General features: G+C 39.4%; 1 protein-coding gene across 2 annotated transcripts in view; it reads right to left on the reverse strand.

The window, feature by feature from the left end:
- Positions 1-16,943, reverse strand: part of LOC123600901 (prostate and testis expressed protein 13-like) — a 70,213-nt gene that overhangs the window by 40,114 nt on the left and 13,156 nt on the right. For both annotated transcript variants that reach the window (XR_006713869.1, XM_045483390.1), the window contains exons 2-3: positions 12,527-12,749; positions 8,663-8,909 (exon numbers count right to left, since the gene is read on the reverse strand). Coding sequence is in view for 1 of the 2 variants with exons in the window: in XM_045483390.1 (XP_045339346.1) it covers positions 8,663-8,720 (58 nt within the window). In the remaining variant the exon portion in view is untranslated. The remainder of the gene's footprint in view (positions 1-8,662; positions 8,910-12,526; positions 12,750-16,943) is intronic.

Below are 16,943 nucleotides of genomic sequence, written 5' to 3' on the forward strand. Positions count from 1 at the left end.
ATGACAAGATTCCATTCTCTTTTATGACTGAATAATATGCCATTGTATATACGTGTATGTTGTATATGTGTGTGTGTATATATATATACAACACATCCTCCTTATCCATTCATCAATTGATGCATACTTGCGCTGCTTGCTTACCTTGGCTATTGTAAATAATGCTGCAATAAACATAGGGGTATGTATATCCTTTTGAATTAGTGCTTTTGTATTTTTTGGGTAAATACCCAGTAGTGCAATTACTGGATCATAGGGTATTTAAAATTTTGAGGAACCTCCATATGTTGTCTTCCACAGTGGCTGCACCAGTTTGCAAGAGGGTTCCTTTTTCTCCACATCCTCACAAACACTTGTTGTTACTTGTGTTTTTTATTTTTACCATTCTAAGAGATGTAAGATGATTATCTCTTTGCAGTTTTCATTTGCATTTCCCTCATGATGGATGATGCTCTGCATCTTTTCATGTGTCCACTGGCCATCTGTATATCTCCTTTGGACAAATGTCTGTTCATGTCTTCTGCCCATTTTTTAAATGGATTATTCATTTTGGGGGTATTAACTTGTATCAGTTCTTTATTTATTTTGGATACCAATCCTTTAGCAGATATGCCGTTTGCAAATATCTTCTCCCATTCAGTAGGTTGCCTTTTAGTTTTGTGGATTATTTCCTTCACTGTGCAGAAGCTTCTTATCTTGATGTAGTTCCAATAGTTTATTTTTGCTTTTATCGCCCTTTCATCAGGAGACACACCTACAAAAATGTTGCTATGGCCAATGTCAGAGAATTAACTGCCTGTGCTCTCTTCACGGATTTTTATGGTTCCAGGTCTCACATTTAGGTCTTTAATCCATTTTGAGTTTATTTTTGTGTATGGTGTAAGAAAGTGGTCTAGTTTCATTATTTTCCATGGGACTTTCCAGTTTTCTCAACACCATTTGTTGAGGAGACTATTTTTATTCATTGTATATTCATTCCTCCTTTGTCAAAGATTAACTGACCATATAATTATGGGTTTATTTATGGATTTTCTATTGTCCCATTGATCTATATAAGTATTTTTATGCCAGTACTATACTGTTTTAATTACTACCACTTTGTAATATAACTTGAAGTCTGAAATTGTGATCCCTCCAGTTTTGTTTTGTTTTTTTCAAGACTGCTTCAGCTACTTGAGGTCTTTTATGGTTCCATACAAATTTTAGGACTGTTTATTCTAGTTATGTGAAAAATCCTGTTGATATTTTGATAGGAAGTGCATTAAATCTGCAGATTGCTTTGGTTAGTACAGACATTTCAACACTATTTGTTCTTCCAATCCATGAGCGTGGAATGTTTTTCCATTTCTTGGCATTGTCATGAATTTCTGTCATCAGTGTTTTATAGTTTCAGAGTATAGGTCTTTCATCTTGTTGGTTAAGTTTATTCCTAGATATATGATTGTTTTGGATGCAACTGTAAATGGGATTTTCTTAATTTCACTTTCTGCTGCTTCATCAGTAGTGTATAGGAATGCAAGAAATTTCTGTACATTGATTTTTGTATCCTGCAACTTTATTGAATTCATTTATCAGTTCTAGTAAGTAGTTTTTTGGTGGATTCTTTAACATTTTCTATACATAGTATCACATCATATGCAAATAGCGATGGTTTTAGTTCTTCCTTACCAATTTGGATGCCTTTTATTTCTTCATGTTGTCTCATAGCTGCAGCTAGGATTTCGAGTACTAGGTTGAATATAAGTGGTGAAAGTGGACATCCTTGTCTTGTTCATGATCTTAGGGGAAAAGATCGGTTTTCACCATTGAGTATGATATTCACTGGGTTTTTTTCATATATGGCCTTTATTATGTTGAGGTATGTTCCCTCTAAACCTACCTAGTATAGGGTTTTTATCATGGATAGATGTTGTACTTTGTCAAATGTTTTTTTCTGAAACCATTGAAATAATCATATGGTTTTTATTCTCTTATTGATGTGACATATCCTGTTGATTGTTTTGCAAATATTAAACCATCCTTGTATCCCGGGAATAAATCCTATTGATCATTGTGTATGATTTTTTTTAATGTATTGTTGGATTTGGTTTGCTAATATTTTGTTGAGGATTTTTGCCTCTATATTCATGAGAGATATTGGCCTGTAGTTCTCTTTTTCTGTGGTGTCTTTATATGGTTTTGATATCAGGGTGATACTGGCCTCATAGAATGAATTTGGAAGTTTTCCTTCCTCTTCTATTTTTTGGGGAATAGTTTGAGAACAGGTATTAACTCTTCTTTAAATGTTTGATACAATTTGGCTGTGAAGCTCTCTGGTCCTGGACTTTTGTTTTTGGGGAAGTTTTTTAAATTACTGATTCAATTTCATTGCTGGTAATTGCTCTGTTCAAATTTTTCTTTCTTCCTGTTTTAGTTTTGTTAGGTTTCTAGGAACTTATCCATTTCTTCTAAGTTGTTCAATTTGTTGGCATATAGGTTTTCATATTCTGTTACAATTGTATTTCTGTAGTGTTGGTTATTTCTCCTCTGTCATTGGTGATTTTGCTTATTTGGATCTTGTTTGATGAGTGTGGCTAGAGATTTGTCTATTGTGTTGATCTTTTCAAAGAACCAGCTCCTGGTTTCATTGATCTGTTCTATTATTACTATTATTTTTTTAGTTTTGGGTTTTATTTTTCTTTTTCTAGCTCCTTTAGGTATAAATTATGTTGTTTATTTGAGATTTTTTATTTTTTTAATTTTATTTTTTATTTTTAAAATTTACATCCAAATTAGTTAGCATATAGTGCAACAATGACTTCAGGAGTAGATTCCTTAGTGTCCCTTACCCATTTAGCCCATCCCCCTTCCCACAACCCCTCCCATAACCCTCAGTTTGTTCTCCATATTTATGAGTCTCTTCTGCTTTGTCCCCCTCCCTGTTTTTATTTTTGTTTCCTTTCCCTTATGTTCATCTTTTTTTCTCTTAAAGTCCTCATATGAGAGAAGTCATATGATTTTTGTTTTTCTCTGACTGACCAATTTCACTTAGCATAATACCCTCCAGTTCCATCCACGTAGTTGCAAATGGCAAGATTTCATTCTTTTTCATTGCCGAGTAATACTCCATTGTATATATATACCATATCTTCTTTATCCATTCATCCATTGATGGATATGTGGGCTCTTTTCATACTTTGGCTATTGTTGATAGTGCTGCTATAAACATGAGGGGTGCATATGTCCCTTCAAAATAGCACATCTGTATCCCTTGGATAAATGCCTAGTAGTGCAATTGCTGGGTCGTAGGGTAGTTATATTTTTAGTTTTTTTGAGGAAACTCCATACTGTTTTCCAGACTGGCTGCACGAGCTTGCATTCCCACCAGCAGTGTGAAAGGGATCCTCTTTCTCCCCATCCTTGCCAACATCTGTTGTTGTCTGAGTTGTTAATGTTAGCCATTCTGACAGGTGTAAGGTAGTATCTCATTGTGGTTTTGCTTTGTATTTCCCTGATGAGGAGTGATGAACATTTTTTCATGTGTCAGTTGGCCATCTGGATGTCTTCTTTGGAGAAGTGTCTATTTATGTCTTTTGCCCATTTCTTCACTGGATTGTTTGTTTTTTGGGTGTTGAGTTTGATAGGTTCTTTATAGATTTTGGATACTAACCCTTTATCTGATATGTCATTTGCAAATATCTTCTCCCATTCTGCCGGTTGCCTTTTAGTTTTGCTGATTGTTTCCTTCACTGTGCAGAAGAGTTTTATTTTCATGAGGTCCCAGTAGTTCATGTTTGCTTTGGTTTCCCTTGCTTCCGGAGATGTGTTGAGTAAGAAGTTGCTGCGGCCAAGATCAAAGAGATTTTTGCCTGCTTTATCCTTGAGGATTTTGATGGCTTCCTGTCTTACATTTAGGTCTTTCATCCATTTTGAGTTTATTTTTGTGTATGGTGTAAGAAAGTGTTCCAAGTTCATTCTTCTGCATGTCGCTGTCCAGTTTTCCCAGCACCACTTGCTGAAGAGACTGTCTTGATTCCATTGGATATTCTTTCCTGCTTTGTCAAAGATTAGTTAGCCATACATTTGTGGGTCCATTTCTGGGTTCTCTATTCTGTTCCATTGATCTGAGTATCTGTTCTTGTGCCAGTACCATACTGTGTTGGTGATTACAGCTTTGTAATACAGCTTGAAGTCTGGGATTGTGATGCCTCCTGCTTTGGTTTTCTTTTTCAAGATCGCTTTGGCTATTCGGGGTCTTTTCTGATTCCATACAAATTTTAGGATTATTTATTCTAGTTCTGTGAAGAATGCTGGTGTTACTTTGATAGGGATTGCATTGAATATGTAGATCGCTTTGGGTAGTATTGACATTTTAACAACATTTGTTCTTACTATCCAGGAGCATGGAATCTTTTTCCATTTTTTTGTGTCTTCTTCAATTTCTTTCATAAGCTTTCTATAGTTTTCAGTGTATAGATTTTTCACCTCTTTGGTTAGATTTATTCCTAGGTATTTTATGGTCTTTTGTGCAACTGTAAATGGGATCTATTCCTTGGTTTCTCTTTCTGTTGCTTCATTGTTGGTGTATAGGAATGCACCCGATTTCTGTGTGTTGATTTTATATCCTGCAACTTTGCCGAATTCATGAATCAGTTCTAGCAGTTTTTTGGTGGAATCTTTTGGGTTTTCCATGTAAAGTATCATGTCATCTGCGAAGAGTGAAAGTTTGACCTCCTCCTGGCCAATTTGGATGCCTTTTATTTCTTTGTGTTGTCTGATTGCAGAGGCTAAGACTTCCAATAACAGTGAATAACACTTGAATAACAGTGGTGAGAGTGGACATCCCTGTCTTGTTCCTGATCTTAGGGGGAAAGCTCTCAGTTTTTCCCCATTGAGGATATTAGCATTAGGTCATTCATATATGGCTTTTCTCGAGGTATGCTCCTTCTATCCCTACTTTCTTGAGGGTTTTTATCAAGAAAGGATGCTATATTCTGTCAAATGCTTTCCCTGCATCTATTGAGAGGATCATATGGTTCTTGTCCTTTCTTTTATTGATGTGATGAATCACATCCTTTTGCAGATATTGAACCAGCCCTGCATCCCAGGTATAAATCCCGCTTGGTCATGGTGAATAATTTTTTTAATGTTTTGTTGGATCCGAGATTTTTTTATTTTTATTTTATTTTTTTTTTTTTTTTTGCTTCTTGAGGTAGGCTTGTCTTCCTATAAACTTCCTTCTTAGAACTACTTTTGTTGTATCCCCCAAATTTTGGACCATTGATTTTACTTGTTTCTATGTAACTTTTGATTTCTTGGTTAACCCATTCGTTGTTTAGTAGCATGTTATTTAACCTCCGTGTATTTGTGCTCTTTCCAGATTTTTTCTTGTGGTTAATTTCTAGTTTCAGAGCATTTTGGTCAGAAAAGATGCATAGTATGACTTTGATTTTCTTGAATTTGTTAAGGCTTGTTTTGTGACCTCATATGTGATCTATTCTGGAGAATGTTCTGTGTGCACTTGGAAAGAATGTGTATTCTGTTGTTTTAGGATGAAATGTTCTCAATATACCTGTTAAATCTATCTGGTCCAGTGTGTCATTCAAAGCCACTGTTTCCTTGTTGATTTCCTGTTTGTATGATCTGTCCATCAATGTAAGTGCGGTGTTCAAGTCTCCTACTATTATTATATTATTATCTATTATTTCGTTTGTTTGTTAGTAACTGTTTTTATGTATTGGGGTGCTTTCATGTTGGGTGCATAAATATTTATAATTGTTATATTCTCTTGTTGGATTGTCCCTTTTCTTATTATACAGTGTCCTTCTTTGTCTCTTGTTACAGTGTTTGTTTTAATGTTTATTTTGTCTGATAAAAGTATTGCTACTCTGGCTTTCTCTTGACATCCATTTGTATGAAAAATGTTTCTCCAACCCCTCACTTCCAATATGCAGGTGTCTGTAGGTCTGAAATAAATCTCTTGTAAGCAGCCTATAGACAGGTCTTGTTTTTTGTTTTGTTTTTTTTATCCATTCTGTCACCCTATGTCTTTTGGTTGGACCATTTGGTCCATTAACATTCAAAATAGTTACTGATAGGTATGTAATTAGTGCTATTTAGTTACTTGTTCAGTGTTTTTTTTTCCTATAGATTTTCTCTAATCCTTTCTCCCTTGCTCTCTTCTCATGATAAGTTGACTTTTTTAGTGATATACTTGGATTCCTTTCTCTTTATTCTTATGTATCTATTAGTGGGTTTTGATTTGTGGTTACCATTAGGCGTGTACGTAAGCTCTTCTGCATATAGCAGTTTATATTAAGTTGATGGTTACTTAACCGTCTGTACTCTTAACCCATTCTGTACTCTTCTCCCTCCCACATTTTAAATATATGTCCCATATCTATAGATATTTACTTCCTTTTATTTTATGAATCTCTTGACTGATTTTTAGAGAAGTACTTGTTTTCACTGATTTTGTGTTTCTACTTTTCATACTCTCACTTACGGTCTTTCCTTTCCACTCAAAGAGTCTCTTTTAATATTTCTTGTAGGGCTGGTTTATTGGTCACGAACTCTAATAGTTATTGTCTGAGAAACTCTTTATCTTTCTCTCTACTCTGAATGATAACCTTGCTGGATAGAGTATTCTTGGCTGCAGATTTTTCTCTCTCGGTGCTTTTGAATATATTATGCTACTCCCTTTGGCCTGAAAACCGTCTGCTGAAAAATCTCCTGATAGCCTAATAGGGTTTTCCCATATGTAACTACTTCTTTTCTCTTGCTGCTTTAAAAATGTTTTTCTTTGCCATTACTTTCTGCTATTTTAATTATTATATGTCTTGGTGTAGACCTCCTTGGATTGAATTTCTGGGGGGAATCTCCGTGCCTCTTATTTCCTTCCCCAGATTAGAGAAGTTTTCAGCTATAATTTCTTCAAATAAATTTTCTATTCCCTTCTCTCTCTCTTCTTCTTCTTCTTCTGAGATCCCTATAATGTGAATGTTACTATGTTTGATAGAATCACTGAGTTCCCTAAGAGTATTCTCAGTTTGCATAATTTTCTTTCTTTCCTCTTCTTTGTTCAGCTTATTTTCCATTACTCTGTCTTAGAGATCATTAATTTGTTTCTCTGCTTCATTTAGTCTACTATTTACTCCATCAAGTGTACTATTTATTCATTTATTTTGAGAGAGAGAGAGAGAGAGAGAGAGAGAGAGAGCATAAGCAGGGGAGGGGGCAGAGAGAGAGGGAGAAAGAATCCTGCTTGGGGATTGCTTTTGGTGGTGACCATGGTGGCAAAGCATAAGCAGCAAAAGGAGAACCTAGGATAGCTTTCCTGAAGCGGGGCTTGAACTCACAAACTGTGAGATCATGACCTAAGCCCAAACCAAGAGTGGGATGCTTAACCGACTGAGTCACCCAAGTGCCCCCTTTATAAAAAATTTTTTGTTAAGTTTATTTGTTTATGTTGAGAGAGAGAGAGAGAGAGAGAGAGAGAGAGCCTCAAGCGTATTTTAAATTTCATTTATTGTGTTCTTGATCTCTGATTGGTTCTTTTTTATATCTGTGTTAAGGGCCTCACAGATGTCTTCCACTCTTCTCCAGTCGAGTATCTTTATAACCATTATTTTAAATTCTCTTATCGGGCATATTACTTATGTCCATTTCGCTTAGGTCTCTCGCTGTGGTTTGCTCCTATTCTTTCATTTGGGACATATTTCTCTGTCTCATTTTGTCTAACTTTCTGTGTCTGTTTCTGTGTGTTAGGAAAGTCAGCCACTTCTCTTGCTCTTAACAATAACAGCCTTATAAAGAAGTCCTGTAGTGCCCTGCAATGCAGTGTCCCATGTTCCTCAGGGCCTGGCGCTTCAGGGAGTGTCTCCTATGTGTGTTGCATGTGCTCTGCTTTTGAGTTTTGCCTCTTTTTCCTTCAGTACCATTGTCTACAGAGGCTCTCTTTGTCTATTGGTCCCCAGCAGGGGTGGGGTGCATTTTAGCAAGGTGTGTGGTGGTCTGCTTACAAAATGAGACCTGCCCCTGCCGCTGCCAGAATTAAGGTCCCGCAATATACGCAGGTTAGATGTGGTACTGGCAGGGTTTGCATGAGAAGGGCCCACAGCACCAAGACTGAGGCAGGCATGACTGGGAAGGGCAGATCTGCTGAAGCAAGCACTGCTTGACGTAAGCAAGTTAGGTAGTGAGTGTCCCAGCCCTGCTGGTTCCTGCGGGTGGCTGTGTGTTTGTGCTGAGCAGCAGGGGAGGGAAATGGTGCTGCTAGCTCCTTTCTTCCTGGAGGGGTCTCTCCAGGTCATGCTCTGAGATGAGCAAACACTCTCCCTCTCATCTTCTCCCAGCATTTTCCCAAGTCCTGGTCCTACAGCGTATCTGCACAGGCTGTTTGTCATGCTGTCTCTTTAAGGATAGGGATTCCATTTCCTAAAACCCTCTGGGATCTCCCAGAGACAAGCCCACCAATTTTTAAGATTCCAAGCTTTAAGTCCTGCTGGTTATAAAAACTCATGAAATTCAGCCCCTCTTGCTTTCAAAGGCAAATGTCCTCCCTGCTCATGGGCTCTTCAGTGTGAACGTCTGTCTTTTGCCCTTCTCTGTGCCACCAGCTCCCTCCCCACCGTGTATGGTCATGATCCATTTCACTCCCAGACTGCATCTTTGCCCTTCTTACCTTCTTTGATGTGGCCTAATTTTAATTTTGGAGTTTGTTCTGCCAGTCTTCGGATCATTTTTCTGAGTGATTTATGCTGATGAGAGTGTTATCTAGTTGTATCTGTGGGACAAGGCAAGCTTATGGTCCTTCTACTCTGCCATTTTCCCAGCCAACCTCTTAAGCTTAGCTTTCTTGACAGGAGCTAAGGTAGATAGACATCGCCTAGGCCCTGAGGTCCTGTACACAGGTCCTGAGGCTTCTGAGCCTGAGAGAAAGAATAAAAAAGAATAAAATTTATTTTACTTTTGGCTCCTGCAATAGCCAACTTTATTGCCCATGGGTGAATTGGTATTTGTTTCACAAGGAGAGCAGAACAAAGTCAGGAGATAATACTCAAAGATTGACATTCAACATGAGATTATGTAGAAGACAACAGTTTTAGAAGCCAGATAATTGTTCTGGGAAGAAAGGAAAAGTAAAGGGATTTGTAAATTCTCTTTGGCTCCTCCTTTAACAATCCAACAACTAAAACTGGAGAACTCAGCGAAAATTCCTTCATGGTACAGAATGACTGTCCTATAAGGCTGTGATGTCCAGGTCTACTCTGTCATAGAAGGGTATGTGTGATTTAGAGGAAGTAAAAATAAATGGCCTCCCTTTTCCAGCTTTCACATTTTGCTACCAGATGTGCTTTGTTAGATCTGCATGGCACAGTAGTTTTATAATAATAAAATTTTTTAAATAAGAAATACAAGAAGAATTCACATAAATATCCAGATTTCTAGATATTTTACAGCACACATGTGGTATTTTTAAGCATCAAGGATTTGTCAATGCTGAACCCGAAATACCCCATGGCTACAATCCACCAGAACTCAATACCTGCTGTCCTTTCCAACTAGGGTCACCCGGTTTCTTACAGCCTCCACTACTCTATATTTTCTCCCAGATACAACTAATTAAATCTAATTTACATTATTTGTTGGCATTTGAGCTTGGGTCTGACTTAAGAGATGATATCAGACATGTATAGCAGAAAGGAGTATAGTGAGAGTGGAAGGTACAAGAGTGAGTTTTTGAGGCATAATTCCTAACTTCAAACTCCACTTCTCATTTAGTAGATGTGTGGCTTCTGTGCCCTATTTCTTCATCTATAAGCAGGATAATACTATCTTAGGACTGTGGTAATAGTTACACGAGATAATATACCCCTAAAGAGCTTGCTACAGTGACTGGTACGTCAGAATTTCTCCACAGATGTTAGCTGTTCTTAATGACATCATTTCATACTCATATACATCATCTGAATACATTTGGTTACTCGCCTTCTCTTTCCCTGTCACTCAAAATACCTTGGTAATGGTGCCTAGCCTAAGTTCAAATCCTCCTTCTCAGGCTTTGGCCCTGTACCCCTGGAAACATGAAATTTTCAGTATTTTGTGGCAAGGATCAAAGGCAGACACTCTGCCCTGCTGCCTGTCTCAGGATTTTAGCTGAGGTCCCAGGAAAGTCTGCTATAACAGCTGGTGTTCTAGATCTAAGACAGAACCCAAACCTAAGTGCTATAGACCTTCTTTCTGTTTCTAGATGAGAATCTATATCCTTTAACAAAATACTACATGTCTGAGTTGTGAGTTTATAAGCTATCTTCATATTCCCCTCTTCTCTAACCCTTTCTGACAGAGGCTTGGGGCCTTACAAACCTGGTCACTAACTACCTATGTACATACAGGTGACTCTGATTGTATCTAATCTCACCTAGCAGTCACATCCAGAGTATCAGTAATTTTCCTTTTACAAGGAGATAACCTGTATTCCATCACAAATTAGAATAAGACAAATCAAAACCAAAAGCAAATGAAGCTATCATGGCATAGAAAAATCACAGAATAGAAGATTAAGAAGAAAAGAGCAAATGAAGAAAGAAGTCTGACTCAGTCTTACTCTGCTCAAAAGAATATCCTGTCTTTGAAGCCAAATCTCTTGGAACCACTGAAAAGCACATTCAGAAATTAATCGTGCAGCATCATTTCTCAACCAAATACGTTTTAGTTTTTAACCAAGTGCGTTATTTTTTTTTTATTTAGTATTTTTTTTTTTTTTTTCAACGTTTATTTATTTTTTGGGGACAGAGAGAGACAGAGCATGAACGGGGGAGGGGCAGAGAGAGAGGGAGACACAGAATCGGAAACAGGCTCCAGGCTCTGAGCCATCAGCCCAGAGCCCGACGCGGGGCTCGAACTCACGGACCGCGAGATCGTGACCTGGCTGAAGTCGGACGCTTAACCGACTGCGCCACCCAGGCGCCCCCCAAGTGCGTTATTTTTAAACACATTTATTTAAACTTCTATAAAAATTTTAAATCATAATGTAACATATGCCTGCTATAAAATTTTAAATAATACAGGAATGTAAAGGGGTGCCTGGGTGGCTCAGTTGGCTAAGCATCTGACTCTTGATTTCCACTCAGGTCAGGATCTCATGGTTCATGAGATCGAGCACCACATCAGGCTCTGTGCTATCAGCACAGAGCCTGCTTGGAATTTTCTCTCTCCCTCTTGCTCTCTACCCCTCCCCCTGCTCGTGCACATGCACACTCTCTCTCTTTAAATAAAGTTTTAAAGAAAATACAGGAATATAAAAAGAAGTTGATGATCTTGCCATCCTCCAAAGCTCCCTCAAACCACATATTTTCAAGGGAATCAGTTTACAGTTACCAGTTTGTGTGATTACAGCAGTTGGAGTTAAAGTCCCAAGATGACAACCAGAACAGGGAGCCTCCTCCACCAGCCCAATGGAGACTCCAGTAGACATGGTCCCTCTGACACACTTTGTCTGGTATGCACCCCCCCTCCCCCTGCTGGGTAATGTTGTGATTGCCACAGAATGAGGCTGCTCTTGCTGGTTCCTTTCGACAGAGAAGCAGAGGCTCTGCCTCAATGCTCTCATTCATGCAGCAAATATCTACTAATCCTACCTCTGAGTACTAGGCACTGTCCTAGGAGCTGGGAAAACAATGACAAATATGATAGTCATGGTTCCCACTCTCAAGAAATGAATATGCAATAAGTAAAAGAATAATTATGAAGTGTGTTTACGTGCTATGAACAAACCAAAGAGAATACTGGAACATAAATACAAAAATCACAGGTGGTCACAGATGAGCTCTGGGGACGGCAACATTAAGAGAGAGAAGGATGGTGGCACTTGGGTGGGTCAGTCAACTGAGCTTTCAACTTCGGCTCAGGTCATGATCTGGCGGTTCGTGGGTTTGAGCCCCGCATTGGGCTCACAGTTGTCAGTGCAGAGCCTGCTTGGGATCCCCTGCCCCCTCTCTCCCTGCCCCTCCCCGCTCATATTCTCTCTGTCTCTCTGTCTCTCTCTCTGTCTCTCTCAAAAATAAATAGGGGAAAATGGAAGCGTCTGAGCTATACTTTGGGTAGACTGTAGGTGATCTACTAGAATGGAGAAAAGGGTGGGTATCAATGACTCTCAGGCATCTGGTATGTGCAACTGAGTGTAAGTGTCATCACTCACAGGGAGAAATCCCCTCGCTGAGGAATTCTGTCATTGAGGCATGAAGAAGGGAGGTAATTCAACTTTGTACATATTATATCTGAAAGTAAAGTGAGACATTCAAGTAAAAATGGCAAGTAGACAGTAGCTATGTGATCACGTAGCTCAGGAGAGAAGACTGGGATGTAAAATTAAGATGGCAGGATATGGGACAAGGCGGTAGGTGTGATGGTTAATTTTAGTGTCAGCTAGGCTGGGCTAAGGGGTACCCAGATAGCTGGTAAAGCATTCTGTCTGGGTGCATCTGTGAGGATGTTTCCAGAAGAAAGTAGCATTTGAATCAGTAGACTGAGTAAAGAAGATCACCTTCACAAATGAGGGTAGACACCATCCAATCCGTTGAAGGCCTGAATAGAACAAAAATGCAGATGGGCAAATTTGCTCTCCTGGCTTAAGCCAGTACAGCCATCGAAGATCCTGGTTCTCAGGCCTTTGGACTCAGATTGAATTGCACCACTGGCCGGGTTCTCCAGCTTGCAGATGACTAATTGTGGGACTTCTTGGCCTCCATGATCACATGAACCAATTCCTATAATAAATAAATAATTATATATTTTTAAAGTTATAAATATGGCTTCTATATAAATATACACATACACATCTGTATTAATCTCCTTACTAGATCTGCTTCTCTGACTAATAAAGATTTTGGTACTGGGGTACCTGGGTGGCTTGGTCGATTAAGCATCTGACTTTGGCTCAGGTCATGATCTCACGGTTCGTGGGTTCAAGCCCCATGTTGGGCTCTGTGCTGACAGCTTGGAGCCTGGAGCCTGCTTCGGATTCTGTGTCTCCCTCTTTCTCTGTCCCTCTCCCACTTGCACTCTGTTTCTCTCTGTCTCAAAAATAAACATTAAAAATTTTTTTAGTAAAAAAAAAGATTTTGGTACTGATGGTGATTCTAAAGGAGCAGAACTGTAAAGATGAGTATTCTGAATTAGTTCTGGGGTTTCTGAAATTGGCTCTCTAATCCGATGAGATTTAAAAAAAAAAAATGTTTTTAATGTTTATTTATTTTTGAGAGAGAGAGAGAGAGCACAAACAGGGTAGAGGCAGAGAGAGAAGGAGACAGGATCTGAGCAGGCTCCAGGCTCCAAGCTGTCTGCACAGAGCCCGATGCGGGGCTCGAACCCATAAACTGTGAGATCATAACCTGAGCCAAAGTCAGACGCTTAACCAACTGAGTCACCCAGGTGCCCCTCTAATCTGATTAGATTTAAAGACACTAAGGACTCTATTTCCAGTAGTAAAGAGTGCAAAGATAGTTGATTGCATAATCTGGCAATAAAGATAAGCAAAATATCTCCACTGGGCACTCATTAATTACTTATAAGAAACAAGACTAAAATGGCTATGTGTACTTTCAAACATTTTCAGAAAACTAACAAATAGGATAAGATTGGCTAGTTGCTCCCAAGATCACTAGACAACGTGGGGAAAGAAAAGGATGAGTTCAGAGATTTGAATGTCCAGGTCCTGGGCCACAGAAATGACTGAGAACTTCATGTGTGCCCCAAAGGAGACCTTTTACCTCCTCTGGCTGCAGGGCTGAAATTGCTGAAAATCAAATGCAGACCCTCATCCTACAAGTGGCTGCATTACGATTTAACTTGAACTCCTGGTCTTTCAAAGGCTCTACTGTTACAAAGAGGTCATTAATTGAGAAAGAATAAGTTAGAATGATGGAGGTGGGGACATCGAACTGCTAAATTTTGAAGAGTCTTCTCTGCTGGTGGAAGACTCCTCCCTGTCCCCAGGGGAACTGACTTCCCCACCCTCAGCTGAAGTGTTTCACCCAACTGCAGTGGCACTGGCCTCCCCAGACCCAGTGGCAGCAGTATCCTCATTTCCAGTAGTGTCAGCTGTTCCACCCCCATCTGAGGGGATTAACCCTGCATTGACTGAGGAAACTATAATGGCCACCCCTGAGGCAGCTGCCTTACAAGATAATACAGATTCTCCTCAGGATCCACCCCACGACACCCCTTTGCTTCTAGACCTAGAACTAGAATCAAGTCCTAGCAGGCCACTTAAGGTGAGGTGACCCATGTGCTATACTCCAAAAGAAAGAAGTATTTGATTTTTATAATCCATACAAGCAGAAATCTGGGGCACATGTGTGGAAATGGATACTAAGGGTATGGGATAATGATGGAAGGAACATAAAGTTGGATCAGGCTGAAGTTATTGATATGGGCACACTAAACAGAGATTGTGCATTTAATTTTGCAGTTTGGGAGTTAGAAAGGCAATTAGAGGAAGGGATTCAAAGGCTTAGGGAGATTGGAATGTCAGAGTGCATTGTGATTTAAGACTTACTTACCCACAGGGTTTGGTGGGGGGCGGGGGGGGGGAGATGGGGGGTGCTCAGACGTACGTCTTCTCACCACTACTTTGACAAATAAATTTGTGAGGGGAGCCCCAGCATCCTTGAGGAACTCTATGATCACCCTTCTCTTATAGGACAGAACTTACAGTAGAAACTGCAGTCACAACTGGAAAACCTAAATGCATTGGGACAAATTGGACCCCAGGGTGGCAGAAGCCAAGTGGTGACACCCCAACACCATCAGCAAGGTGGGCCTGGTTATTGCAAGGGACAAGAGAGCCAAAGCAGCAATCTGATAGTTTGACTTACACAGACTTATAGCTTTGACTAGTTAATTATAGTGTTCCTACAAGTAAAATAGATAGAAAATCTAATAAATTCTTACTTGTTCTATACAAGCAGGAAAGTTCTACATCGGTGAACAAAAGTCTAACTTGAATCATAAAAACAGAATCAGGGACTCCTCAATCGTTCATTGACTTGAGCAAGTTTACAGACTCAGAATCCTTTGAATGAAGGGGGTGTCTCCTTCTTCTTGAAGTACATTATTGAAAATGTATACTGTCATTATTCCTCCCAGCCTTGCTCAAAGGGACCTACGGCCTTTTACCAGGGTAACTGTGAAGTGGGGAACAGGAAATATTCAGACCTTTCAGGGATTACTAGAAACTGGCTCTGAATTGACACTAATTCCAGGAGACCCAAAACCAATCAGAGCAGGGGCTCAGGAAGGTCAGGTGATCGATGGAGTTTGAGCTCAGGTCAATTTCACAGTGGGTCCAATGGGTCCCTGAACCTTCCTGTGTTTACTTTTCCAATTTCAGAATGCATACTTGGAATAGACATACTTAGCTGGCAGAATTCCTTATTGATTCCCTGACTATGGAATGAGAGCTATTATGGCAAGAAAGGTCAAATAGAAACCATTAGAAATGCCTCTACCTAGGAAAATGGTAAACCTAAAGCAATTCTTAGGAGGGATTTCAGAGCTTAGTGCCACCATCCAGGATATAAGGGATGCAGGGGCAGTGATTCCCACCACATTCCCATTCAACTCACCTAAACACTGGACCATGGGATACCAAGTTACCATGAAACCTGAGCTGCCCAGCATGAACTGGGTATTATCTGATCCACCTGCTGATTTTTAGTCCCATTAAAAATCATCTTAGTCAAGATGGTCTAATAAGGACCAGATTTATCCTCCTGCCTAAAGAAACTCAAAAAATGAATAGAATATAGTACATAGTTTTCAAGGCATTGAATATCAGGTAATGTAGGTCAGTGATTCCTGAAGCATGGAAAATTAAGCGAGGTGAGCCATATGACTATGACTGTACCATCTTACACCTGGAGAATTCGCAGGCTAAGGATGTGTGCCTGAATTGAAGAGGCAAAATTGACAGTCTGGAGAGACCAAGATGGCTAGAGCTCACAGAGAAGGGAACTGGAGAAAAGAGTACAGAGAGAACACAGATCTGGAGAGGATCTCTCTCAAGTATTCAACTGAGTACTGATTGGCACATGTGTGAACAAACTACACAAAGCAGGAAAAAGCACGATAAAAAGCACAGTGCTTATTCCCTAGGGCAGAGTGAAAAATCTCACAGTCAAACACAAAGAAATCCACACCAAGACACATCATAGCCGACCTTTTAAAAACTACAAAGAGAAAAGTCTTGAAAGCAGCAAGAAAGAAATGACATTTTATCCACAAGGGGAAACAATTCAATGGTAAGATTTCTCATCAGAAACCACGGAGGCTAGAAGGAAGTACATTTTCCTATTGAAAGAAAAGAATGGGTAGATCCTATATTCAGCAAAAATATACTTCAGGAATGAAAGGGAGACACAAGACATTCTAAGATGAAGAAAACTAGGAGAATTCCTAGTTCTAAGATGAAGAAAACTAGGAGAATATGTTGCCAGTAGACTGACCCTAAAAGAATGGCTAAAGGAAGTACTTAGAAAATGCTGTTCTTGGGACATCAAGAACAAAGATAAAACATCATAAGAGAATGGATAAACACAATAGACTTTCCTTCCTCATTTGAGTTTTCTAAATTACATTTGACAGAGAAAGAAAAATTATAATATTGTCTGATGTAGTTCTTGATGTATGAAAAGGAAATATTTAAAACAATTAAAAATGGAGGATTATATTATAAAGGGACATAAAAGGACAAAGGGATCCTATACTGCATTCCAACTGGTAAAATGGCAACACCTATAGACAGTGATAAGTTGTCGCAGACTGTGAGTCTGGAGTTCTTTCTTATCCAGCAAGAGAGCAGACACAGAATTGAATACGAGAGTGGCTAATGTCCAGGAGGAGACAAGGGCCCCAAACAGGGGTTTTGTCTCCGTAATTATGGACCCACGTGGTGAATGTGA

The sequence above is a fragment of the Leopardus geoffroyi genome, chromosome D1 (assembly GCF_018350155.1).
Source record: "Leopardus geoffroyi isolate Oge1 chromosome D1, O.geoffroyi_Oge1_pat1.0, whole genome shotgun sequence".
In the NCBI taxonomy this organism is placed as follows: domain Eukaryota; kingdom Metazoa; phylum Chordata; class Mammalia; order Carnivora; family Felidae; genus Leopardus; species Leopardus geoffroyi.